This window comes from Fulvia fulva, chromosome 13 (assembly GCF_020509005.1).
Source record: "Fulvia fulva chromosome 13, complete sequence".
NCBI classification, from domain to species: Eukaryota; Fungi; Ascomycota; class Dothideomycetes; order Mycosphaerellales; family Mycosphaerellaceae; genus Fulvia; species Fulvia fulva.
In genome coordinates, this window is record NC_063024.1 from 1,657,695 (window position 1) to 1,685,086 (window position 27,392).

At 51.5% G+C, this 27,392-nt stretch overlaps 6 protein-coding genes across 6 annotated transcripts; 4 read left to right on the forward strand and 2 right to left on the reverse strand.

The window, feature by feature from the left end:
* Nucleotides 1–6,658: 6,658 nt before the first annotated feature.
* CLAFUR5_14537 (uncharacterized protein) lies at nucleotides 6,659–7,264 on the forward strand (the record flags this gene model as incomplete). The annotated part of the gene is made up of 1 exon (XM_047913685.1): nucleotides 6,659–7,264. The coding sequence occupies one exon, from the start codon at nucleotides 6,659–6,661 to the stop codon at nucleotides 7,262–7,264; it is 606 nt and encodes a 201-aa protein (XP_047769465.1).
* Nucleotides 7,265–10,024: 2,760 nt separating this feature from the next.
* CLAFUR5_14538 (uncharacterized protein) lies at nucleotides 10,025–11,897 on the forward strand (the record flags this gene model as incomplete). The annotated part of the gene is made up of 4 exons (XM_047913686.1): nucleotides 10,025–10,103; nucleotides 11,578–11,707; nucleotides 11,750–11,777; nucleotides 11,844–11,897. The coding sequence occupies 4 exons, from the start codon at nucleotides 10,025–10,027 to the stop codon at nucleotides 11,895–11,897; spliced, it is 291 nt and encodes a 96-aa protein (XP_047769519.1).
* A 3,454-nt stretch (nucleotides 11,898–15,351) lies between these two features.
* CLAFUR5_14539 (Ribosomally synthesized cyclic peptide ustiloxin B precursosr) lies at nucleotides 15,352–15,610 on the reverse strand (the record flags this gene model as incomplete). The annotated part of the gene is given in 2 exon segments (XM_047913687.1): nucleotides 15,352–15,582; nucleotides 15,599–15,610. 2 exon segments carry the CDS (start codon nucleotides 15,608–15,610, stop codon nucleotides 15,352–15,354), a joined length of 243 nt encoding a protein of 80 aa, XP_047769518.1.
* Nucleotides 15,611–19,420: 3,810 nt separating this feature from the next.
* On the forward strand, nucleotides 19,421–24,259 carry CLAFUR5_14540 (ABC multidrug transporter B; the record flags this gene model as incomplete). The annotated part of the gene is made up of 9 exons (XM_047913688.1): nucleotides 19,421–20,389; nucleotides 20,427–20,814; nucleotides 20,868–21,101; nucleotides 21,159–21,889; nucleotides 21,944–22,106; nucleotides 22,171–22,485; nucleotides 22,537–22,663; nucleotides 22,717–23,994; nucleotides 24,052–24,259. The coding sequence occupies 9 exons, from the start codon at nucleotides 19,421–19,423 to the stop codon at nucleotides 24,257–24,259; spliced, it is 4,413 nt and encodes a 1,470-aa protein (XP_047769769.1).
* A 35-nt stretch (nucleotides 24,260–24,294) lies between these two features.
* CLAFUR5_14541 (Methyltransferase ustM) lies at nucleotides 24,295–25,251 on the reverse strand (the record flags this gene model as incomplete). Its single annotated transcript, XM_047913689.1, has 1 exon — nucleotides 24,295–25,251. One exon carries the CDS (start codon nucleotides 25,249–25,251, stop codon nucleotides 24,295–24,297), a length of 957 nt encoding a protein of 318 aa, XP_047769493.1.
* Nucleotides 25,252–25,588: 337 nt separating this feature from the next.
* CLAFUR5_14542 (putative extracellular serine carboxypeptidase) lies at nucleotides 25,589–27,355 on the forward strand (the record flags this gene model as incomplete). The annotated part of the gene is made up of 4 exons (XM_047913690.1): nucleotides 25,589–25,746; nucleotides 25,797–25,820; nucleotides 25,886–26,273; nucleotides 26,330–27,355. 4 exons carry the CDS (start codon nucleotides 25,589–25,591, stop codon nucleotides 27,353–27,355), a joined length of 1,596 nt encoding a protein of 531 aa, XP_047769727.1.
* Between the last annotated feature and the right edge of the window lie 37 nt (nucleotides 27,356–27,392).

Below are 27,392 nucleotides of genomic sequence, written 5' to 3' on the forward strand. Positions count from 1 at the left end.
AAAAGACAGGCGGGAAGGAGGAGGGGTTTTCACTAATACGGTTGCCCCTCTATATATACGAAAACAAGATAGTATAGCTATATAGGCCAAAGGGCACTATAACAGCTTAATAAAAAATCTATCTATCTATCTATATAAAGAGAACCCCGAATAGGTGAAAACCCTTCCCGCCCCCGACTTCTCCTTATCTAGATTAGCTTTCCCTCTAAACGTACGTAGTCTATATTACTACCCCGTTAGCCCCCGCTCCTAGCCGGTCTCGTCGCGCTACGCCGTATCCTCTCTTCCTATACTACTCCTACTAGGCGGTACTATTCTAGCTAGCCCTTAAGGCTCTAGTATCTAGTTCGTAATACGCCGTAGGTCCTTAACGTTATTAAAAAGTGCCCTAATCGTCCGGTTCCTCGCCTTTACTATCTACTCCCCCCTTCCTAGCGACTACCTCGGATAGACGAGGAGTACGTACCGTACGTTCTAGGAGTAATAGCCGTAGAGGTAGCTAGTATTCGTGTATTCTAGAACCTTCCTCTATAATAGGTACCCCTAGAGGCCGATGTGTTTGCTTTGTAGTTAGGTTACTATACTACTCTATACCCTTATAAGGCGGTAGTAGATAAGCTTCGGGGGGTACTTAACCGCGGATTTCGTAGCTAACTATTCCTTAGGTTATCCCGCTAGCTAAGGGCGTCTACTATGCCCTATACCCTAGTTGTTCTACCTCTCTTTCTATAGTTGCTCTATAAACGATTTCTTACCTTCCTATTATATTACTAGCTATTCGTCCCTTACCCGGTAGTTCGGCTCGTTTCCGGGTCGAATGCCCTTATACGCTAGTACTAATTCGCGGGCCCTTACGACTATACTAGCGATGACCTTCTATACTAGGTACTATACTAACTTGCCTAAGTAGGAGGTCCGTAGTCCCTAGATATATAGGTCGATCGGCGGTATAGCGGTCTCGTACTTAAGTATCCTTATTAGTATCGACTTATATACCCCGGTAACCTTCCTTAGGCATTAGTTTAAGATCTTCGCTAACGGCGCGACGAGTCCCTTCGATAGGTAGGCCCTCTCGCCTAAGGACCACACTTAGCTACTATAGGTAAGGACTGGCCGTACAATAGCCGTATATAGAAGTCGTAACTACCAAAAGTCCGCCCCCTATATAGACGTAGTAAGCCTCTAGTATAATACTATATTCTATTTAGCTTTCCGTAATATTACCTATACGTACTTCCTCTACCGTAGCGCCGGGTCTACCTATAGTCCGAGGATCCTAAGCTAACTTACCGGGTTAGTCGTATACCCCTATATCTAGATAGAAGCTTATATATTATAGAACCGTAGCCGGCGCGTAAAGTGTATTAGATTGTACTTTTCTAGGGCAAACCGAGCCCCGTACCTCCTAGCCTAGTCCTCGTAGATCTTATACTTCTCTTCTAGTAGCCTATAGTTCTCCTCGGTCGAGGAAGACTACGCTAGGATGTTCGTATCGTCTACGAAGCCGCTCGTAGCGGTGTTCTAGGATTCTAGGGCTAGGAGTAGCGTCGCTATAAAGAAGAGGAATAGGATAGGTACTAGCGTTAAGCCTTACGGGATTCTAGTATAGACTACTTAAAATAGGCTTTTGTACTAACCGACTAGGATCGACGTACTACGGTTTTAGAGGTAGGACCGTACGAAGTTAATAAGCTACTTAGGGAGTCCTTTCGACCTTAGGATATAGAGTAGCTACGGGTATAATACGTAGTCGAAGGCTCTCGATATGTCTAGACTAAGTAAGGATACTACCTTGTCCCTATTCTTATACTAGATAGCCTTTACCTAAGAGGTAATAAGTTCTATCGCGGATAGCGTCGATCGCTACGGGCGCGTACCTATCTAGGTGTCCGGGAGTAGGGAGTATTCCTCTACCGCCTCGGAGAGTCTCGTTATAACTAGCTTCTTAAACGCCTTCCTAAGAGTATTAAGGAGCGCAATTAGGCGGTACGACTTTACCTACGTATAGTCTTCCTTTTACGGCTTACGTAGGACTACTATCGTCGATTGTTTAAATACTATCGGGTAGTATCCGGTCTATAGGCAGGCGTTAAGGATCGCTACGACTACTAGGGCTAGTTAATCTCTACACTTCTTTAGTAGCTCGTTTAGGATCCTATCCGGCCCCGGGGCTTTCTTCGCCGGTAACTTCCTAAGTATAGCGGCAACTTCTCCCTCGGACACCTCCTATTAGACCGCGATACTAGGGGCTAGGGGAGTAGAGCTATTTATATCGCTTAGATTAGCCTCGACTAGGGGCGGGAAGAACTTACTAGCTAGTAGACGCGCCTTAGCCTCGGGGTCGCTAACCGGGCTACTAGGCGATTATAGCGCTAGGATAGAGAAGGAGGGCCCCTATATAGGGTCCTATCGGGCCTATTTCGCTAGCTTCTATATCCTCGCTAGCTTGCCGGCGATTTCTTCTACTATAGCCCTCTAGCTAACTGCTTTCTCCCTCCGTATTATAGCTTTCTTCTATTAGTATACCTCTCTATATCCGGCGGGCTCTCCTTACTTCTCTTACTACTATAGTATACTTCGGCGTCTAGTATAGTTTAGACTATATCGTTAGTTAGGTAAGCGGAACGTAAAGTAAGGTCGCTTTTCTTATTTCGTCTATTAACCCTAGGACTGCCTCGTCTATCTCGTCTTTACTATTATATTACTACTACGCGATCTAGACTAGCCTCTCGGAGTTACCGAGGTACGCCTAGATATTAGCCTAGTAGGCCTTTCCCTAGTTTAGCTTAGGGGTTCTCGCTAGTATACGTTATATCTATATCGTAATAGAGGTCCTGACTAGTATATAGTCTAACGACGCCTCGACTTTATATTCGATCCTATATTAGGTTACTATATAGTAGTAGCTATCTAAGATCTAGGAGAGGTCGATCGTGTCTTAGAGTCCCCCTCTCTTCTAGGTACCTAGGTCCTTCGGGCAAGGAAGGAATCGTATTTAGTAAGCTAGCTACGAGATAAGGTAGTAAGTCTTAACCGCGCTTTCCTACTTATCTAGTACTACCGTATAGCCTCGTTTCGAGAGGTTAGCCCGGAGTAAAAGCTTCCCTCTATACCCTCCCTCCCTATTTACTCCTTAAGCTAATATCTACCTCTATAGGCCTAAGCCCTTTAGTGCTCTCTATTAACCGATATACGTATCCGTCCTCTCGGGCTATATAGATAGTATTAGCCGTCGCTACTAGTATATACTACGCCCTAGATTTTGACGCCCTTCGCGTTACCGTAGCCTATCTCTAGAAAGCGGCTATCTATACCTCGTAGGTTTGCTCGGGGCACACACTACGCCGGGTAGCGTACTCCTTACGTTTCTACCTACTAACTAATATAAAGTTCCTTATTACCCTACCCTCGATCCTCCCCGATTATAGAACTAATCTACTTATATTATACGTCTTTTCCCCGTCCTAATAGCCGTCTTTCCCTTGCTTAGGCTATCGTCTTTTCCTCGTCGTAATCTACTATATCAGACTAGGTACGTTATATAGCGGGATAGGTAGTACCTTAGGTAAAACCCTCGTTCCTATACCGGGTGTTTAATAGGCCCTTATAGACTTCGTCGCGTATCTACCTACCTACCGTATTGCCCGCTAGTAAACACTAGATTATTTCGTAGTCCGCTCGACGCCGTCGTATAGTCCGCTTAGTTATTATTCTATAGTCCGCTCGTCTAATGTTCGTCGCTTAGCCCGCTCGGTTTACGGTCTCCGGAGGTAAAAATTCTATACTTATACTAGAGGTGTCCTATCGAGCGTATAGGCTACGGTTCCGCGCCCTTCTTATACGTAGAAAGAAGAGGGACTCGCTCCCGATACGAGTATACGCTCGTCGGATAGTTTTATACCCGTTTTACTAATAGTCCTCTATTCGCTACGGCTTCGTCTACGTTACGCGCCCGTCGCGCCTACGACACTCTAGCGTAAGAATACTTAGCTCTCTCGTAGTAAGACGAGAGGTTTGTAGCCGACACTACGTATAGATAATTCTCGTCGTCGACTATATATTCTTAATATACTTATAGCTTAGTAGCTTACGATTATTCGCCTTTATAAGGCTATACGTTTCTAGCCTTACCCTAACTTATTTAACGTGCTCTACTAGAATAGGAGAGTAGGTTAAATAGGTTAGGGTCAGAATACGACGACGTAGTAATAATAGTCCCTATAGTAGTAATATAGATACCGTATAGGTCTCTATCGGAGTAAGAAATATATAATAGTCCCTGTCGTAGTAATTCTTAACATAATTGTCCCTATCGGAGTAATTTACCGCTATCTAAACCTAAGCGACTTAGATGCTCCGCCAAGAAAGCTTGTAGGTCACCTAGCTAAGCTTTCTCTAGGAGCGTCTGATTTAGGAGGTAGAAGCCAAAACAAAAGGAGCAGAACATATAACACAGGGGATTGCTACGTGGTCACCCTCCGTAGTACTAGTCCTGCGGTTCAGTGCTTGTCTATGGGAGAGCGAACGGAGTTTGGTTCACCGGTCACGACCAGGGCTTCCTTCACGTCACGTGGCAAGATCTGACTTGCCGAGACTTTCCAGGTCTTGACGTCTCTCGTCCGCCATGACACGATCATCATCACAATACAACAGACCAACGCGCAGACCGAGAAAGCACATCGACAGAACGTTAGGCGGCTGACCTCCATCATGCGGCCGCATGATCGGCGTGGAAAGTACTTGATCTGTCGAGTAGCTCACGAAACTCCAGAGGGTATCAAGTCATGGTGGGACCAGATATGGCGAGGCACCACATGGCCTAGAATGATACACATTACAGCGTCAATCGGACAGCCAAGTATAATCCAATTATACCATGTTCATGAGGCACGCAATACAGCGAGAGGACGCACTGCCCAGAAATCTGATTGACCCTCGCCGCGATCTTCATACCAGCGCTTCAATGCCCTGTCCCGGCCGGACGCAGCGAAAGCGATGCTCCCTAACACTAATCCCACTGCTCAATCGACCATCGACTGTCGTCGCTGCGTCCGGCAAGGCTGTCGTTCGTGCACACGGCAGTCTCCATTCATCATACCTTTGACTGAGGCCGATACCACCTTGGCTTCCTTTGCCATCTTCTTCGTCGACAGAGACGTCCTTCCTAAGAACTCCAAATGGGAGGTCAAGACAGAATCTGTCGAGTGGCAGAATGGCAGCGCTGAGTTCAAGTCTGCACTGCATCCCGTTTGAAGTTGGGAGGGAACGTGATCCACTCCGCATGACAGCCCAAATTCTCGAAATCAAGGTCAAGCGCTCAGAGAATGGCAACACTGATTCGAGATACGTAGGTCCACGGGGGTCGCCCAATCTTCAGCGTACGAGACATTCCCTGCGGTCGATGATCTGCCATGACACTGATGTGGGAGTTGCAAGCATGACCGACACCCCCCGGTTGATAACGTGGTCCAGAGAGGGGATCGGAAACGGGTCATCCGGTGATAGAATCCGCCTTCAGTGTCATGGTGATGTACGTGTGACAGAATTCTCGAAGTATGTTCTGCGCGCTTCGGTGGAGGCCAACGGCATAGTGTCAACTCAGAAGCGTCCTTCCAAGCATCATCAAGCATCGAAGGAGCTGCTATAATACTTAGCTTGTCACCATGGCTCCGCTCTGACGTTGGGACCGTACTGCTGCGGTGCAACCTCGTGAGTACCGATTCCTAGGAGCAATTGACGAACCTGCTAAGGACATCATCGCGGGAATCGCAACTTGCAGCTCCGCGGGAACTGTCACTCGGACCAATGCATTCACTGCAGGGTCTTGCACAGTGCCATGTTGCCGTGCATTCTTCAGCGAAAGGACCGAAGCCAGCATGCAATCGGACGAAGCATTGCTATCCAGACATGTAAAGAACCCAAGAAGTCAACGCATGATCCAAGATTCTACGACACAGAGTCAACCTACGACATTTTTCCGCTTTCTCTTCTTGTGAAGCTGCCCTGCATTACCGCTGTGGAATTGCTACTGCTGTGCTGCCTCGCCGACTCACGGGACAATCAGCCCTTGGTGAAGTGATCCTTCTGATCAGTGTCGCCAATTCGCTGCCCCATGTGTAGATGATCAACAATCCCGGTCCAGAGCCAGTGTGATCTACGCTGTTGGTACACTGCACATCTGGGGTACAGCACTCAAAGTGAAGTTCATCAGTACGGAATTTAAGCTCCATTGGTACTTGGCCATCGTGCCGAAAAGCATTAGAGCCGTCTTTTCCGACGCTTGAACTTCAACATTGTAACATTCGACAGAATCCTGAGCAACATCATCTAATTACATATATTTATATATATATATATATGTAGAGAGACCTCAATGCAATATGGACTCGGACAGACCACGCAAGCCATTACCTCGCATGGAAAGGTAAAGACCTAAATGCCTCAATGGATCGAGCAAATCCGCTAATTCAGTCGTACAGTTCGAGCTCTGAGACAAAGGATCCAACACCAAGACAAGACAGCCCGGCGCAGCAAAACGAAGTGCAGACACTGTCCCAACTGCTTGTCGACCCGTACTTCATTGGCGAGCTGCTATTGATCGGCTCTACATTGGTAGCAATCGTCTCTATCGACCTCCTTATCCTCTGGAACAGCCAAGATGCATTCCACATCACTGTTGCTTGTGGCATCAACATTGCTCTCCTCGCTATGTACCGCCTCTCCCACAGCATTCGACACCCAAGCGGATAGCAAGACCATCATGCAGTACCACGAAATCGACCTCGATGCGTACGAGAAGACTGGCATGACCAACTCCACCCTCCACGAGAGGAAGCAAGTCGAAATCTGCGGAGTCAAGTTCCAGGTCACGGGGACCGGCTGTTTGACGGTCGCTAGTATTGGCTCTTCAATGGCCCTGGGTATTGCCAATCTTGTTTACACCAAGTCCCAATCGAGGACTTGCACGCCGCAAGAGTTTGATAATGTCAACTATCAATACGCTGTGCGTGCCAAGGGTAATTGCTACACCACTGCTCAGCGGGAGACTATCGAGGGTGCAATCGATCACTACATCGATGAGAATTTCGATACCCGTATGTGTGGCGTGCAGTGCATGAAGCTTACACATGGAGGGAATTGGCAAGGATATGTTGTGTTTGGAAAGCCTGACTACGATTGGAGGTATTACCTTGACATGTGTGCGTCAGTCAGTAAGCTAGGTCATTGCGAGAGTGGTGGAAAGAAGTACGTTGGGGATATCTAGGCTGGAGCGTTATTCGAACTGTCTCAAGAGAACAAGGAGCGACGAGCTACCGAGTCTATCAAGCCAAGCAAATCTCGCTCCGCTGTGTCCGATTCCCACGTTCCCAGACGCGTGCCTTTCTTAATAATATTAATACAAAAAGGCAAGAGGCTTCGAGTAGTTCATACACTTCAATACATCTCCTATAGGGATACCTTCCTTCCTTTACTCCCTACCGCTAGCTAGTACGGGATCCCGAATTCTCACTGGTCTGTGGTTGTATGTGCTGGATGAAGCGATTTTGCAAAACATATAAGCTAATTCACACACCGGACCTGATCTTGCAGAGCACTACGGTCGGCGTGCTTGAAAGCAATTACGAGTGTACTTGCGTTTCAACACTGTACAAAGCGGTATCGCTGCTCAGCTCGCACTCAACGCGATATCCTCATACCAAACGCGAGGAACCTCGACACGTAATGCTATCACGTTCATCTACGAATCTCACGCCTCGCTCTAGTACATGCGCCCTTCGACTCCTATATCACGGAACTCCGCAGAGCCTTTTGATGCTGGACAATGCTGTTTCTGGGATACCAACGAGTGTATTGATTTGTCGCCAATGCCCCTGTTCAACCAACTGAGTCACCTCGTTGCCCCTTTACGGTATACCCCGTGGGATGGCCAAAGGGTGCATGAACATCCTCTGAACTGATCTTGGGGGAATAGACAAAAGAAAAGGTTTTGCATACCGGCATAGGACTCTACAAGACTGAGCACATTCGAAAAACACGACAGACACGGTTAGTCGGACCACGGCATAAGCACAATGGTGTGTCTTTTCTTGATGGATAATGTAGATACAATCCTCCGACAGCAAAATCGCACGAGGGTGCGAGCAAGACCAAGGGCAGGTTTCCTGTGAATGGACTCCAACTATTCCTGCTCGTTTGAACTCGCCCTGTCCATTGTACCTCGTGAGAGGAGGCTCTGTGCCTAGCTTCTTGCACATGCCCACGGCACCGGCAACCCAGCTGACACCGTCCTGAACCACGATCGTCGGCGTACCACGTAGCAATCTCCTTCACTCCGCCGACACACCCCTCTAGAATACGATCAGATCTGCGTGTGATGAGAGGCTTGGTGATCATGACGCCACAGGTCTTATCGTCAACCGTGCCCACGTTCTGGATGGATGTGCTGGTCGTCTACGAACGGCTGAAATCAACGCCGAAGGAAGCCTTTAGTTAAGCGTAACGACCGACGAGCGCTAGCCATCCACCGTAGCGACGTGTGAGCTTGCGAACACTCGGGCGTAGGTGGTGGCGTCAGCGAAGAGGGAGTGGAGCTCTATCAACAGCCCTCAACTAGCCTTGGCGCCCGCTCTGATTGGTCAACTTTCAAGTTTAAGGATCACGTGACCTACCGTACTGTGCCTGTTGGCGAACTCGCAAACATGTAATCGTCGCTAACGCCTATGTCGTCGTATAATAAGCACTGTACGTCGGGTAGCGGTAGCGTGGATCGCACGCTACTTTGCAGTCTAGAAGGGTTGGTAGAGAGCTCCACTCCGCTACGCTTACCTTTGGAGGTTCACAACCGCCAACAGCACATTTTTTTTACAGACGAACGGTCCGAGGTCGACGCCGCCGTTGACTCCAATGGTGTTTGAGACACTCTACCCAGCCGTCACTCATATGTTCATGGTTCTGGTTGCGCACACTCTGAAGTCAAGGCGTGTCAGTCTTGGTGTCTCAAGAAATCGGGCAGAAGCCGTGACATCCTGAACGTCTCTCAGGGACTGCAGCATGGAACTTACACGTTAGACACTTGGATATCCCAGTCGACAAATCGCTCCGTCTTGTCGACGGTCAACCGCCTCGTATCCCCACACTCTGCGCGTTTGTCCTTATCGCCTGCGATGCTATTAGAAGATGTTCGCCAATCGCACGCACTTCATATACCCGGAATGTCCAGGATATCCGAAACATCCAATTTCAGCATTTTAGAACGCTAGCATAAACACCTGGTGCACTCGGCTTTCCCGGTCCGCTGAATCGCGAGTTTTCTAAAAAAAATCAGAAAATAAGATAAGTTATAACTTCGTAGTATAGCTAGATACGAGAATACAAATTTCTAGAAATATAGAACTAATTTAGATCTATCGATGATTTAAGTTTCGTAATATTAAATACACTATAATTTAGTAGGAGTTATAGCTATATATACAAAGGTTTGTCATAAATTATCGACGTCGATAAGCGCTAAGACTTTGCTATTCTTTGCTCTCGGGACAATGGACTCTTAGTATATAGCATTTTAAGGCACGTATTCGATAAGGTATATATAGGCGAGCATTTTAGTATATATATTACTATATATAAGCGCTTCGTTATTGCCTAATATACTGTTTTGTTTAAAACGTCGCGGTTTAACGCGACGATCGAGGAAGCCGAGTGCACTAGGTGTTTATGCTAGCGTTCTAGCGTCGAGCTCCACAAAGCCGGGCTCAACCTTTGGAGGTTCGAGAGAACCCTTCAAAGGTGAGAGTCTCTACCCAAGTCGTGTAATTAATGCGCAGGTCTAGATACAGATCAGCACACTGTAATTGGAGGAGATTGGTATACACCAACGATTGCCATGCTGCAACAACACCACAACATCGTTCTCAACATCGAAGCTCGCAGGTGCGGGTGCAGCAACGATACTGTTAGCCAAGAACAGGCCGAGTAAGATTGAGGAAAGCATGGCGGCTAATGTGGTCGTTCGACTTGGGAATGAATGGATGATATTCTGGCAATCTGGCTGTGGTTTGGCTTCATATTATATCTGATTTCGGCGACTTTGAAGGCATCTTACCGTCCTTCACACGCCAATCGCTTCTTTGGAGCCTTCGCATTCGCGGTCGGCCTGGCTCTTCTCTCGTGACCATCCAGGACACGTTATCAGAGACAGCTCGTTGGTACAACTCAACACTGAGACACGTTATCACGGGGATCCAGTGTGGCAGGAGTTTCCTCGATGTCCGCACATCGGCAAGTCTGGCCTACACATCTCCAACACGAGACTGCAGCACGATGGATCTTCATTCCACATGCTATCTTTCTGGCGGAGAGTCGCGTTGCGACACTACAAATACTTCATAGCAGCGCCTTCGTATAAGCCCGAGCCCAATCTGGTGGCCATCAAGAGTCGGCCCGTGGAGTGGACCCCACTGTTATCGCAAGAGTCCCTCGAGGACAAATCAATGTGACCGCAAGTAGGCATCTACTATTCTTGGCGCGCTGAAGTGGTTCTAGCAGGACAAGGCTCAAGCAGGTCACCAATACAGATGTACAGGCACCGTCGAACAGAACCCTTGCTGTCAGGGGATATATAACCTACACGCATCAGCAGTTCACCTTACGCAACCCCTCTCCAGGTGGGTTCTGCATCCATAGATTGCGGGCTGCGATGTCTCACTTAGGCAACGATCCGGCTTCGCCATCTATGGCCCAATATATGCCCAGGGTGGCCATTGTCATGCTAATTATCTGCTGCCAATCTTATTCGGAACTTGCTGGATAAGGCTGAGCGATGCAGCAAAGCACATAGTAGAGGATCGAATGCGACCCTTAGTCAGGGTTGGAGATCGCGGGAGCATCAGCCTATTCGATATCCGCAAGCCATACTCAGGTGCACACAAGTTACAATCAGACTCACTGTTGTGATGATCCGGTCAACGATATACATCGAGTCGAAAGACCTGTTACTTAGGTTCCAGACTTTGGTGGCCACCATCCCTATGCAGACCTGGAGGTGTTTCGGGTATACTGGCAACGCTCCGCACCGGGAAGAATCGAGAGTCGTCTCCCATGAACGCTTGCGTTCAGCTGGTAAACCAAAGGAATTTGGGTGCCCACGAGATTCCAAAGCTATGCCATCACAACGATAACGAAGTTACGAACGCGGTCGCATGATCAAGTGTTCGAGACCTTGAATGTCTCACTCCACTATCCCTAGCCTTATCACCTTCTTCGTGTCGGGCAGCGGACTATCTCGCAGCGATATAGTGACATTAGACACATTATGGTTCCTCAAGAGAACAATGTAAAACTACAGACATAAGGCATCCAACATATCTGCATCAGCAAGTTTCACCACACTCTCAGCTCCAAGCACTCCTCCGCTAATACATCATGACAATGCATCTCCTCACCCTAGCAACCGTCTTCCTCACCCTCGCCACCAACATCTTCGCCAAGCTTCATCAATTCGGCATCTGCATCAAAGACAGGTACAGTCCCCTACCATCCCGATCCCGCCCAAATTGCCCTTCTGACCTCCCCACAGAGAGGAAGAAGCCCATGGCGACAACATTTCCGGCTACTGGTACTCAGATGAAAACACAATCATGGAGGATGCGACAGCGTGCATGTGTCAATACTACAAGAATAGGAACACTGGCGGTAACCAGTGGGATACGTGCAATGATTGATTCATCAATAGAAACCAGGAGTGCCAAAGCAATGGGTGGCATCTTGGTAGAGATAAGGTGAGTCTAACATGTTACATGTAATGCGGAGTAAGGAAAGAGCTCTAGCTCTTGGGTAGATGCTAGATGCACTACTACTGTACGGAGAAGTGCGGTGCGGAGTGGTCGGCGGCGAATTAGAGGCGTGGGAGTTGAAGCATCGACGTTGGCATATGACAGCCTGATCAAAGCCAGGCGGTTCAGATGCTGGGTATGGCCCAGGGTAGCTGCTTCACGAACGTGTGAAGGTGATACAGCAGCCTATCTGATGTGGATATGACCGACGTGCTTGATACGGACCCGTGGATAGGATCAGTTAACGAAGTTCCTAATCTTTCTTTGCTTGTGGCCGTATATGCTAGATCGACTGCTCTATGCAAATGTAGAGACAGATTCACGTCCATCTGGGAGCAGGGCGAAGCCAAAGAAAGGACAAGCATCTGCATCAGCATCGATCGATCTTGGTATCCACGAAGTCCTTTACGCACATCTGTGCTTTGCTGTTGGCGGAGAACCAGAAGTTTCTCGGGCCGCTGGTGGCAATCTGGCTCATGCCAGCTTCGCTCCGAGCCACTTCTTCGCTCGAGCGCATTGACTTGAGCATACTGTTACCGCAAGCTCGCTGGACATCAATAATCGTCGAACATTTCGAGCGGAGTCTTTGGGCTAGGATCACATCTGACCCTGTTTCAAGTACTGTTTGGCAAGCCTGCCTGCTCTATCGACGTGGAGAAGGAACACCGGTGATATTGTGACAGTGACTCGGTCTCAGGGGCGCTTTTTGTCTTCATCCTTGGGTCTCCAGGTCATTGAACTGCCAAAATGACCAGGTTCTGCACAAGTCTTGTCGTCTTGTTAAGCATGACTGCCGCACCAATCAAGGCACGTTCAGGAGGTCGTGCATCCAACCCTACACTTGAGAAATGTGGCACGTGCATAGGTGGCTGCCGCTAACGAAGTCAACGTCTGGGTCTGGACCCCTTCTCACCACATGGCAGGCTTGGCAGCAGCGCCATGGCGTGAATTTGCTTCGGGGAACCGACCTCGTGTCAAAACGCAGCAATACCAAGGAAAGAAAGATGCAGCTGATGTCTCAACAGCGACTAGCTGTAACGCATTGAGACTTGTTCTGCCCTGAAGCGATTCTGGTCACCTCTTTCACATCCTCAAAACTGCTCTCACACGTCTCCTGAAGCCCTTAGCTCATTATGGTACGACTGAGTATCGTTGGGCTGGTATTGTATTGCACCCATGCCTGAGCCACATCCTGCTCCTCAGGTAACTTGATGGTGCTGCATGACATCTTCGATATTCTAACAACCATGCAGCCGAGAACACCTTCTTCCTGAAGCTGATAGGCAATGACGCATCAGTCCAAGAATTCTGCCAATCGCTCCCACCAAGCAACCGACTCGACCGTCAAAAGTGTCCCAAGGCACTCAGATACACACCTTATACGAAGATCAGGTCATTCTGCGATTGCGTCAAGAGTAACTGCTGCCCAAATGAATGCGGTAAATTAAGCAAGTGTCCGAAACTGCCCTGTGGAAACATTTGCGTGGACAAGACAAGCGATCCCAAGAATTGCGGTGCTTGTGGAACTCAGGTATGGCGGCTTGAGAGAGTCGTGAAAGGACGTCGTGCTGATGAGGGAGCAGTGTCCGCCTCAGCAGAAGTGCGTTAAAGGCAGCTGTCAATGCGAGAAAGGTCAACTCTTCTGCAATAAGAAATGTGTTGATTCGACTGATCCGAATACCTGCGGAAGCTGCTCGAACAAGGTATGTGCTTCATCTACCTCCTAAATCAGCCGCTCCTGTGCCGGAAGCTTTGGTCCGAACCTTCGTGCCTTAGGTGTCGACGCAAGCTTTCTTGGCGGAGCGTCTGAGTCGCCTGGGTTCACAATAGGCATCAAAAAGCTGGCTTCAACAGCCCTCCTTCGTAATTACAACACAACCACAACATCTATATCTTTGTAAGTCTTACGGGACCTCAATATTATAAGTGACAGCAAGCTCCAGTTGTTTGTATATCTAGTAAAGGGGAATTGCGAAAATGAAAGCTTGCACAATATTTTGAGCAGTGGTTATTCCAAGCTAGCCCTCTAAAACTAGAATACGATCACAACACGATATGGATATACAAGAAACACGAGCTCCGAGCTATGGCTATTTTAGGCAGATTACGAGTCTGAAATTTGTATATATACGTTGTGGTTGTGCTGTTTCAACGAGGGAGGGCAAATCTAGCAACAATCTAGCTGTCTTGGCGCCCACTCTGCGCCTACAGTCCTTAGACCCTCGCAAGCTCGGAATTGGTGGCTTCACTTCAGCACCAGGACACCGAGCGACAGCAGCGGTCTGATCTAGGAGGTGGTGCTTCATTGCTCGTGGCAGGGGACGCACTGCTTACAAAGAGGTAGTGCGCAGCAGATCAAAAGTGCACAGCCGGGACCTGTCAATGCGATGCTGGCAAACCCTTCTGTGGTGGTCGATGTGTTGACAGCAATGACCCGAGCACTTGCGGGAGTTGCGGCAATAAGGTAGGAAGTATGGTATAGTATGTGAGGCGCCAAAGACTGATGATCCAACAGTGTACATCAGGTCAAACTTGCAACAGCGGCACTTGCGAATGCGAAGCAGGGAAGAGTTTCTGCAATGGCCAGTGTGTCAGCAACAATGACCCGAACACTTGCGGGAGTTACTCAAACGCTGTTAGTCTGATCACGAAGACTCCCGTCGAGCGTGCCGGCTACTGACCGGAAACCAGTGCACCGCTCCAAAGACCACCTGCAGAGACATGACTTGCAAATGTCCCTCCGAGAGTCCTGTCGACTGTGGCAGCAACTGCGTATGCAGCTCCTCTGTCAGTCAGTAACACCTTTTGGCTAACATATTGGCAGTGCCCAGCAGGTAACACCTGCGGTTCAAACAGCGAATGCATCGTCCCATGCAGCAACATCAACGAATCTTGTAACGCGGATGCAGACTGCTGTAACGGCAATCTCTGTGTCTCAGGAACCTGCCAGGCTCCAGCGACATGCTCTGCGCCCCAATTCACATGCCGCACTTCATGTGTCCGTACCAACCCATCCACTCCTACAACTCTCCACCACTAACACTGGCACAGTGCAACCAAGGCCATGTCTGTGGTGACAACGGCTTCTGCAGAGCTCCATGTGGGTTCTTACAGCAAGACTGCGGGGATGGTCGATGTGCACGGGGCAATCAGGGAGGCTGCAGAACTAATGACGATTGTGTAAGTGCGGCCTATCTCAACACGAACTGTTATTGTGGTCGGGACCTGAGACTAATGTGTGTCCAACGGTTTTACAGTGCAGCAGAGACTGCTTCAATCCTTTTGGAGCTGAAAATGGCCAGGGTATTTGCAACTAAAGGCATAAGATACTAATCATTACCAACCAGAGTGCAAGTCGTGCAACAAGCCTGATTGCGAGGACCCGGAATACTGCGGAGTAACAACTAATCGATTGTGTTGTTGAAAAGCAATCTAATTCATTTCCTACACCAACATCTTCATATCGTTAATAAGTTCGTCCCGATCAGACGCCATCGCCTGTAGCGCCGACCCGCAGAAACTAGCCAATTGGAATAATGTAGTCCTCGACCGCTTCGGCACGCTTGTCGATTGGAATAATATAATCCTCGACCGCTTCCGCACGCTTGTCGATTGGAATAATGTAGTCTTCAACCGCTTCCGCACGCTTGTCGATTGGAATAATGTAGTCCTCAACCGCTTCCGCACGCTTGTCGATTGGAATGATGTAGTCCTCGAACGCTTCGGCACGCTTGTTGACTGGTTTAATGTACTGTTCGAGGGTGGACGAGAGTAAGCATATTGCTTTACCACATGTGGCGTGGCGGCGAGATTCTAACCTCAACAGCGGCGCTGAAAGCACCTGATGACAGAGCAATCAGAAGCAGAGTAGCCTAGTTCTTGTGCATGATGGCGGTCGTTGTCCGCTGAAGTAGCCTTGCTTGTAGGAGTTGCTCTCTGCGACTTCGCAAGGATTTCAAGTCAAGTCACTGAGGAATAAATGGGTTTGGATCAATGGAGACACTTGCCGTCCACCTGGCGCGACTAAATACTTCTCGCGCCGCCAATGCAGATGCGCCGCAAGCTAAGTCGATACACGCCTCGCACTACAATCACCCGGCGCCTACATCGTGGTCTCGCAGTGGAAGGTTATTCTTCTCGCAACTATGATCAAGCTGAAGCATGGTTGATAGCAAATCAGCAGCCTAAGATCCCGAGAACCTGGTACGGACAGTAATACAATCACCCTCCGCTGCGAGAGGGCGCCATATGCGTGCTTTAGACTCGTCCGCCCTGATAGTGAGCGTCCTTGTAGTAGGCCGCGGCGACATTGTTGCAGACTCGGCGTAGCAGGCGCCTAAGCAGCGCCTAAGCAGCGCCTACCATGATGGAAGCCGAGATGATCTGTGGTAGGATGAACGATGCAGGGATGGAGCGAACAGTGTGCGCTTATGGCAGCTATGAGAATAATATCATGATGTTTGTGCTAGGGAGTAACTCTTTCCAGCTTCGCCATTCTACAATAGAGGCTGACGATGACGATCTGTCGACTTCATACCAGCACAAGGTCAGCAATCTGTCAAGGTCACGCATCGCCGGCAGCTTGGAGGCTTCTATGGTGGCCCGGAAGAATTCTCGCTGCGATCCTACCGCCACGCTGGCAGCGACGCAGAATGGCCAGAGCGAAGTTTGTGACTCGATTATGGCTTTGTGGAGTTTCCACGTGGCAACGAAGCGATCGACGCCTTCTTGGATTTCGGGCGCGCGTACAGATCCTCCAGAAACAATAAGATGGAGTTCGATCAAAAGAGCCCAGAGGAAGATGCAGGTCCTCACGTGTGCGATGCGCGAGCTCTTGGCAGGCAAATCGGGCACGGGCAAACTTGCATGTGTTCCATCAAATGACGAAAGCGCCGTGGACAATCGTTGTATCATTTTTCCCATGCTGGATTCTATATTGTTAGCTTTGTCAAGTAGCTCGCGATAGCTGAGTTCTCCACGCGTCTGTCGCTCTCGCTTCCATTCGTCTAGAGCCATGATATCGAGAAGAATGCTGAGTGCTTTCCCGTCACACGTGTTGATGGCGAAGAACACGGCCGAGAAGTCGACAGAAGAAAGAAGTTTCTGGTACACAGCGGCTGCTGGGGGCACCCTTCGTTTGATAGACGAGGAAATCGCATCGTTCCAGATGAGCAGTGAACAGAAACAGTATGCTGCCCGTTTCTCCATATTCGCATGGGCAACACGCTCCGAGTCCTGTTCGGGAGCCCGGAAATAAGTGGACGCAGATATTTGGTGCTGCGATTGCAAAGCATCTGGTGGTGCTTGCTCGTGATGATCTGCTCTGTTGTTCAAGCTCGACGCGGCAAGGTCCAGGTATGATTGACACTCGGGCAATCGCTCAGATATAGCCTGTTGAAAAGCGCAAGCACGCCATGGTCAGCTCAACGTGTTGCAAGAAGGCGAAGAATCGAGCGACCGACGCTTGACGGAGACATGATATGCCAAAGCGAGACATACCTCGAGATGAGCCAGATGCATCGCAACAATAAGATCCTCGCCGAGAACGACGAATGTGCCCGCTTGCAGCTCCGCGAACAGTTGCGTAGCACATGCACGGTACCTTTGAGCCTCTTTAAGAGGCTCGCTACCACCGAGAAAGTGGCAAGACTCTCGCCGTGCAGCCATGCTGAGCGAACATTGCAGGAAGGCACGGGAGCGGGAGAGGAGATATAATAGCCAGCCCCTGTTTGAGTCTTGGAAGCCCAATCTGGGGCTGTAGTCGTCAAGGAAATGCATGACGAGATCATGCTCCCTGCTCAGAGTCTCTTCTGCATGCTCGCTTGTAAGAGCTGTGACGGGTGGAACGATCAAATTGACTAGATTGGCCTGCACGTCGTGCAGACCGACAGGATCGTGGCGTTGTGCGCCGGTGGACGGGGCGGACAATGAGTCAGTGTACGGCGGACCGGCTGGCTCGTGCAACGATGCACTCGACGGCAGCGCATGCGAAACATATGGCACGGCAGATGGCCCGGAATGCGGAGCTGCCAGAGCCGAGAAGTCGAGAAGGTTATCGAGGTCCCCAAAGATGTGGTCCTGCTGCTCCTCTTGATCCACGTTCGTGGAGGCAGCGATGGAGCAGCTTAGCGGAGAAAATGGCCACGAAGGCAAGTCGGTATTGGTCGGTGTAATCCCACACAACACTTCAGGACCCGATGGACTTGTCAGTGAGTCCAAGACGTGATTCAATGGTGATGCGACCTCGCCATCACTGTCGCCGCGGCTTATGCTCCGTTGAGACTGCCGCCGCGAGGAGAGGGCTAGTCTAGCAGCCTCGCGCTTCTCCTTCTCGCCTTTGTCCTTCCAGTGGGGCTTGGGGCCGTAACCGTGACAAAAGACTTCCCGCTGCACGTAATTGAGGCATGGCGGTCCATCCTCGAAGCACTTCTTGCGCCGCAGCCGACACGTCCAGCAGCCGCGTTTGGATCGTTGTTGCTGCTGTTGCGCGACAGATATTATAAGTCTTTGTTGGTTTGAAAGGCCGAAAGCTCTCGCCGCTCAAGCAAAAGTAGCGTTGATGAGGAGGGAGTCGTGTTTTCGTGAAGTCGTGCTTGGCGAGACTTCCTAGCAATGCGACTTGTTGTCGACGTTACACCGCCTTTCCTTAGCTTAGGGAAGCGATAACATCTACCAGGGTCATCTCGAATCGCGGCCGCCTCGCAAGCGTGCCGGAAGATACGCCGTCCGGATTGCGAACTTATCCTAGTCGTGAGAGGACAAACCCGCGCGCTTGCGAGACCCAGTGTCTAGGGGCAGTACCATCGGACAGTGCCCTCCTGTGCGCGATATCTTCCAAAGTCTAGGAGCTGGACCCTAAATCCCGCTCAAAGCTCAACTTTGATTGAGCTTTAACTCAACACCTTATTGACCTTACAAGTACAAACCAAACGCATCTCGCGAGGTTAGGGGTCAGGATTAGGGTTAGGAGGGTAAGGGTTAGTAGTTAGGAGGATGGTTCGGGAGGGTTAGGAGGGTTAGGCAGTATCTACCAAAAAGTCGGGCTCCCGTGTAATAATTCGAATTAATAGGCAATTGATTGGTATCCGAGGGCACTGTCCGATGGCACTGCCCCGAGACACTGGGCCCAATGGCCGAGATTCGAGATGACCCTGGTAGATGTTAGTGCAAGGGTTCAAGTGCTGACGCAGGCTACTGCAGCTGATAGTACTAGGCAACCATGACTTACAAGACACGGAAGGATAGCCTGTATCTGTGTGGAAGTCCTATCGATATCGAACTTGCAACTTATAGTATTCCGACGACCGGCGGTAAGAGGCGGCCCTGTCGGGGTAGAAAGGTGGTTCGACTGCGAGTCTGCGAAAGGGTTCATCCTTTAGGGGAGGGGCAACCTAGCCACATGATAAGTCAATCGAACACATTCGCAGTAGAACAAGGTTTGGAGAGTCGACAGGGCGTCCGCATCGAGAGAAGGTGAAAGAGATCTCGATGGGGCGGTAGGAGACATGACTGCTCCCTTTTTGCTTTCACTGATCCTCTCTACAGTAGCAGCAGTAGCAGCCAGTATTTTACGGCAGGAAAAAGGAAGGATGAACAATACAAAGCCCTGCCTGGGCAACGCCGACGAGCATTTTGGCCCTGGCATAGCGACCTCATGCCGGGGCTTTGACTTCACGATTCTCTTCGAAGACATCTTTTGCGTATTGCTGCCGTCGGCCATTTTCGTGGTCGCTGCGGGGCTCCGTATCGCTACGCTGCTGCTCCACCGTCCTTACGGGCGCCAACGTGGACTTGTCGGCCAGAATGAGCATCGGCGACGATGGCCCGGTGTCTTGTTCGTTGCGTTGCTGGCGGCGTACGTGGCACTTGAGGGCGCAGCGGTGGGTGGTGCTCTTCAGAAGCGCGAAAGAGTCGGGCATGCGCACGTGCACGTGGCAGCGAGTGCTGTCGCGTTTGCGGCTGCGGTGGCGGTGGTGCTGCTCTGGGTGGTGGAGAAGTGCATATGCGGATGCGCGAAGCCGTCGATGCTGTTGGGTTTGTACCTCTGCGTGCGGCTATTGCTGCGGAGCGTCACCGTGCGCACCGCGTGGCTCGTGGCGGCAAGCAGTGCCGACACATCGACGGCGACGGGGACGGCGACGGCGGCACTGGCAGTCCATATCCTCTTGGTGGCGGAAGAGGAGTGTGCTCCGCTCCTGCTTCTACGCAGACCACGCGGCCCACGCCAAGATGCCTGTTCCGCTCGTTCCATCCGCTCCACTAGCTCGACTAGGACTAGCACAGCGCGAGAGTCACGCGCCGGCTTCCTCGGCCGCAGCCTGCTCACATGGCTGCTCCCGTTGCTGCGCACAGGCTTCGCGCCATCCCGCACTCTCAGCGTCGACGACCTGAGCGCCGCCAGCACAGCGCCCTCCAGCTTCACGACTCTGGACGCCTTGCAGCGCAGCAACAGCAACAGCAACCGCAACCGCAACCGCAACCGCAACAATCAACGGCATGCCGGCCTCCTCAAGCACGCGCTCACGTGCACTGCGCGTCCCGCTCTTTTGGCACGCGGCGCCGCGACTCTGTGCCGGCGCTTTCGCCTTCGTCCAGCCGGCCCTCACCATCGCCCTCGTGCAATACTTTTCGCGCCCGCACAAGCCGCTGGATCGCGGCCGTGCGCTCATCGCCGCCTGCTTTCTGCTCTATAGCGCCAGCGCCGTGGCCAACGCGTGGTATCGCACGCTTGCCTGTCGCTGGACAGCCGCTGCCCGCGCCTTGCACACTGACCTAATCATGCAGAAGCTGGCTCGCCTCCCCGTCGACCGTGTCGCCGAAGCACAGGCTCTCACCATGATGAGCTCCGATGTACAGCGCATCGCCACTGCCACGAGCTATGCCCATGAGCTGTGGGCCGCTCCACTTGAAGTGGCCCTGGCTACATATCTGCTTTGGCGACAGCTAGGCCTGTCCTCGCTAGCGACTCTGGCCATTGCTCTTGGTAGATCATCCGCGTCCCTGTCTTCATTCCTCGCATATGCTGACCCATCGTAGTGTGCGCCGGCCTCTCGACAACTCTTGGACGGCGCCTTGTCCCCACGCAACGTACGTGGTTGGAGGCCGCGGAGCGACGAGTCGCGGCCACGCGCAAGTTCCTGGCATCGCGCAAGGCTGTCAAGATGATGGGCATGGATGCCACGGTCGCGGCCACCATTACCGACCTTCGCCAGCAGGAATTCACCGCATCGAAACCTTTCCGCATTCTCACGGTGAGCACCGTAGTAGTGTGTACGTGGTTTGTCCCCAACAATATATGACCGTGCACGCTGACTGCAGGTCCTCAAGCTTTTTCCACTCTGTCACTGGCACCCATTGTCACATTCGGCGCTTATATAGTCATCCACGGCGCTGCTTTTGACGCCCCGAAGCTGTTCAGCTCACTTGTGCTCATCAGCCTGCTCGCAAGTCCGCTAGTGCGACTGTTCCAACTTGTCCCTCTCTTCGCGGCAGCGCTGGGATGCATTGCTCGATTGGAAGACTTTCTGTGCCGAGACGAGTCGCACGTGCATTGTGCAGCGGCGGTGCACCCACCTCACTCTCAACCCCAGCTCGGGACAAACCAAACCAACGCGGAGAAAAGCTCGCGTTATACTCCGTCTCGCCCGCGAGACATTGTCCTCGTCGAGGACGTCCACCTGAGGTGGGACTCGCACGTTCTCTTCGCGGGCATCAATCTGCGCGTCCCAAAGGGCCACAACGTAGCCATCACAGGCCCTGTCGGCGCTGGTAAGACTACCCTGCTCCACCTCATTCTGGGCGAGATCCCTCCCACCATGGGAAGCGTCATTGTGGACAGATCCGTCCCGATTGGCTACTGTGCGCAGACACCGTGGCTTGAAAACCAGTCTGCCTACGACAATGTCTTCCAGCACAGTACACTGAACGATGCGTGGCGAACAACGATCATCGATGCATGCGCCATTCGTCCACTGATCGATCCAAAGACTAGCAGCGCTGCTGGCGAGCCGGTTGGAGATCGAGGCGCCAGGCTCAGCGGCGGGGAAAAACAGCGTTTGGTATGTGGACCACTTGTGTACGGCTCATTTCTACAGCTCATCTTCCCTCGGTAGGCTCTTGCACGAGCAGTTGCGATGCGGCCATCGTTGTTACTCCTCGACGATCCTTTGAGCGCTGTTGACCGCCGAACTTTGCTTCACATCACAAATCGGCTGTTTGGCCCACGCGGCGTTTTGCGTCAATTGCAAACGACTGTTGTCCAGGTTGCAAATAATGGTACGTCTCGTACTCGAATTCCCTCTGCTCTTGTCAAGACGTCTCTCATACGACGATTCTCAAGACTATGCGGCCAGCTTCGCCGATGAGGTCTTCAAACTCGATGGCAATGGCTGCCTACAGACTGATTATCAGTATACCAAGCCAGAATGCAACATCGACGATGAACAGCAATGGAGTGCGGACTGCCAAAGTACTACTGTGGGGCAAGCAGAGAAAGCTACACGGTATGTGGCAACTACCGCTTCTTCTGGCCCAGGGAATACCCGTGTGAGTGACACGCAGGTGTATCGGCTCTACCTTACCTCGATAGGAGTCTGGTTCTTCGCTCTCTTCGTCATCTGCGGGATGTTTTTCGCCGTAACGATGAAGTTCCCCAGTAAGCGACGAGTTATCACTTCGAGGAATCCGTGGCTAACAGGCGTGGCAGACATCTGGGCGACGTGGTGGGTTGACTCTCTGACCAAACAGTCTGCGAGCCGAAGTATCAGTCTCTGGATGGCCCTTTATGCTCTCCTTGGTTGCCTTCCTCCCATCGTGCTGGCCGTATGGCTCAGGTGTGTTGTGTCACAGGATTTGCCGTTGACATCGACTAACAATTGTGAAAAAGCCTCCTGATGCTAAAGTTGGTCCCCATGTCGGGTCTCGAGTTCCATGCGCAGCTGCTGAGGACAGTCCTCGCCGCTACGTTCCGATGCGCCAGTAGATGTGACTTTGGGGATGTGATGAATCGCTTTAACCAGGACATTGGACTTATCGACTCCCGGCTACCTCTCAACCTGCTTAACACAATTTCGGCCCTGTTCTTATGTATTACACAGCTCTTCATTGTGGTCACAGCTGCCATTTACGCGTTGGGCGCTTTGCCTATCTTGCTTGCGGTGCTTTCCGTCTTGCAAATGGTCTACCTGCGGACATCGAAGCAGGTACGACAGCTTGATATACAATCCAAGGCCGCACTGCATGCCAGCATAGCCGAGCTTCACGAAGGTCTGATCACCATCAGAGCACACAAGTTGCAGCGAGCCAAGCACGCATCATTTTTGGATAAACTCGAACTCTCTCAGCGCCCGTTCTATACAATGTACATCATTCAGGTCTGGCTCCAGCTTGTGTTGAATATGATCGTGGCGGGTCTTTCTACAGCTGTGGTTGGCTTGGCGGTTGGCATGCGGACATCAACGTCTGCCAGTAACATTGGCCTATCTATGCTCAACATTGTCACGCTGGGGCAATCACTCGAAGAACTGCTAGAGCCATGGACACAGATGGAGACTTCTCTGGCCTCAATTGCTCGGATCAAGTCTTTCGAATTGGATACACCTCAAGAACATCTTAGCAGCAATGTATTGAGTGTCACAAGCGACTGGCCCAAGAATGGCGTGCTGGATATCCACGGCTTGTGGGTGACGTACTCCCCTGAGAGCGAGAATCCTGAATGGGCATTGCAGAATGTGACACTTTGCATTGCTGCCGGCCAAAAGGTGGCCATCTGCGGCAGAACGGGTTGCGGCAAGTCAACGCTTTTACTGAGCATTCTGGCACTCCTAGAGCCATCACAAGGGGCCATCGTACTGGACAACATAGACGTTGCTCGTGTGCCACAGGAGACTCTGAGGACCAGAATCGTCACTGTGCCACAAGAGCCATACTTGCACGGAGACAGCGTTCGCGCTGCTGTGGATGCTGCAAGTGACCAGGCACTCTGGGATGCGTTGCAGGCATGCGGGCTCGTTGAGAAGGTTCAGGCGAATGGTGGCGTGGATTCCTCACTTGCAGCTTTGAGCTTGTCCACAGGAGAAATGCAGCTCCTAGTCTTGGCTCGAAGGATAACTCACGCGGGAAGAGCTGAAGGTGGACTAATTTTGCTCGACGAGTCTACAAGCAGGTGTGTTCCCAGGATGGTGCATAGAAAGCCTTTGCCTTTTGCTGACTCGCGCTGTAGCATTGATCGTGTGGCGGCACATGCCATGTTGAAGCTGGTCCGTACGCGACTTGCATCCAAGACAGTACTTTCGATTCTACACGATCTCGATGCTGCAATGGAATTCGACCGGTTTATAGTACTCGAGGGGGGGATGGTGAGTTGTGATGGAAGCCCTGCAGACGTGCTGCGGGAGTCTGAATTGTTCTTGTCGATGCGGAGGTCTTGAATCTACATTGTGAAGACAAGATTATATTCATAATGTCATGTTATTGGTTCGACACACACACACATCTCCGCCCACCAGACATCCATTGCGTGAGCATGCATTATCCCTTCCTTGTGGAGGACGTCCATTGCATGTCGCAGCTTGGTCACATGCGCCAAGATGTCCTCTTGCTGAGCCCGAGTCGCGTTCCGTAGGGCCGCTTCGAACACGGGCGACAAAACGTATTGCGCTTCGAGATGGCCCTCCAGCATGTCCTCTGCTGGACTGAGGCGGCCTTCTCTGGCCACCACAAAGCCTGCGTCGGTTGCAGCTCTTCGGATCTCGTCAACTTGGAGAGCTGCTCGTACGTTTGGCTCTCGCGGGTCAGCCACACGACAAACGGCTTTGGTTGCGTGCAGCCGGGCTTGCGCTCTCGCTGCCAAGACGTGCGGCATTTGCGCAGGCTTCGAAGCGGCCAAGTCATACTCGGCCACGTAGACTTTTGGGACGCCAGCGCCGGCGAGCGCTCGAAACAATGATGCTACACTGGCCGGAGTGGGAAAGTACCACAGGCTGAGACACAGCGTCGCAGCGTCGAATTGCTGCGGCGTTTCGCTGCTGCTCTCCAACAACGTCTCTGTGTCTGTGCGCAAGAATGTTATTTGCTGGCCAAACTCGGTGTCGAGGATGAAGTTGCGCGCTTCTGCCACCGTATGCGGACTGCCGTACTCGGGCACTGCTGTGTCGATGCCGACGATGCGTGCTCGTGCGCCCAGCCGGAGCGCCAGCGTTATGCACGATTCGCCATGCCCGCAGCCAATGTCGAGGACGGAGCGTTCTGTTGCGATGGCCCAGGCACTTGCAGTGTCGAGACGGAGCTGGAATCGCGGCCTGAATATGCGCTCTCGATGCCGTTCCTCCATCAGGAAGTTTTCCAGCAGCCTGGCGACTTCACCTTCGTGTCTGGCGCCGAGCTGCTTCGTTTGATCGGGCGCCGAGTTGAGCAATGCCATCTTCTTTCACCATTTGCTGTAAGTTGCTTCATGACCGTTGTCGTTGGGTACGATGCCGCATACATGATTCCGGTGTTGTGCAGGAACGCTCTTCCCTGCATGGCCCCACGCACCGTTGGCGCAAGAAGCAAGCGCACGGCGCCTATCTATTCTGGAAAGGCAGCGCCTCGAAGATCGTGCATCGAATTCACGACAACAGATGCCGATGCATCTCTCCAGCTATTGGCGTTAGTTCAACACTCGTTCCTTGCAGACTCTCTCTGCTGACGTCGCCCTCTCAATCAGTCATGATGGAAACGATTTGGCGGAGCACGAGAGTGGCAAGCATCCTCCAATCATGCGACAAAGCGATGTGGGACGCCATTCTGGCCATGAGGATATACACTCGAACATCTTTGCAAAGCGGAGCGATTTCGATCAATATAGTGCAACAACGAAAGTAGAAGGCATTGTTGCAGTGTTGAAGCCGAAGAGCAAGGTGGTTTTGATGGCTGGGTAAGACGATTGCATGGTGCATTGAATTCTGTTCGCTGACGATGAACAAGTCTGGCAGTCGTGATTGCCGCATAGTAGGTCACAGTCTGTGCACTGGCACTTTGTATATCACTTGAGCAGGGGACTGAACCCTCTCCAGTACACTAGAGCTTGCTACGGCCGAAGGCTACAACACATACGCTCTTTCGGAATTTGGTCAGCTCCCGATGGCAAGCCTTCTGGACGCCGCAGACTCTGTCCTCACCGCTATTCTGAAGCTGCCAACGGCCAAGTTAGAGCATCGATACTGGGGGATGTCGAGTCCATTCGCAAGTAGAACGACCTCCAACCTGAAGTACCTGACTATCGAGCAAGCTCTAGAGGACATCACTTACTTCGCAAAGAACATTGAGCTTCCCTTTCTGACCGACGTTCGCTTCCGAACCAAGACTCTACAACCTCATGTAACGCCCTGGCTACTCGTGGTAGGAGGTTATGCCGGTGTGCTTGCTGTCTGGACTTCTCAAAAAGCACCAACCCTTTTCTGGGTACATTTCCCTAGTGTTCATCAAATTGCTACCTCACGCCGACTAACAATCGTCAGGCTTACCTGGCGTCCTCGCCAGCCATGATCGCCAGCGAGGCTTTTTCGCAATTCAACGAGGCGGCGATCGAGTATGGCCCCAAAAATTGCAGCCGAGACGTTATGCTTGTGATAGAGCACATCGATGCCATTCTTGAGCACGGTTGGATCCACCACTTCAAAGGGATTCCGAACTGCGACTTACGATTGATAGGCAATCGAAGTGAGATACATGACCTGAAATCCGTATTTGGTCTGGAGCGTCTACAAGACGACGACTTCGCGTTTGTTCTACACATTGGCCATTTGCAATGGGCTGAAGCCTCCATCAGCCGTGAATTTGCGTACTTTGGATTTTGCGACTACATCGAGGGCGTTTTCGGTCCCGAAGGACGGCATATTCCCGACGCGTTCGGTGAAGGCCTTCAACGTGCGATCAATGGATACGCTTTGTACATTCAGGTTCTGAGAAGCCACTGTGCAGGAGCCAACTATACAGAATATCAGGTCCTTGGAAATGACGTGCTCTGCTGGGACACCTACGAATTTCTGAATCCAAAGTTCACAGACATCAGCATCAATGATGGTGCTATCAGGCGCCAGTGGAAATGGCTGACATGCAATGAGCCATATGCGACTTGGCCAGCGCCACCTCCCCCAGGCCAACCCTCGCTCATGAGCCGATTCGTGACCCCAGGACGATATGCACGAGAGTGCCGCCTGACTTTTCCGGCGGGAGAAGGCGAGAGTTTTGGACTGAAGGATGGTACGGCATTCAAGTACTTCAACGACAAGTACGACGAACGGAGCATCTCGCCCAACAGTAAGCGGGTCATTTACTCCAACGGCAGAATGGATCCGTACTTTCCCTTGTCTGTGTCTTCACCCACCAGGCCTGGAGGCCCGAGCAACGGCCCCCCTGCTTCCGACGTGCACGTCCTTGTGCATCCTGAGGGAGCCAAGGACGATCTATTCATGTCGAGCGGTAGGGGCCATCTAGAGATGGGGGCGGTGCAAGACACAGAGCTTGAGCTGTTAACACAGTGAATCTCGACGTACTGGGTGAATGGGGAAGTGATGGACG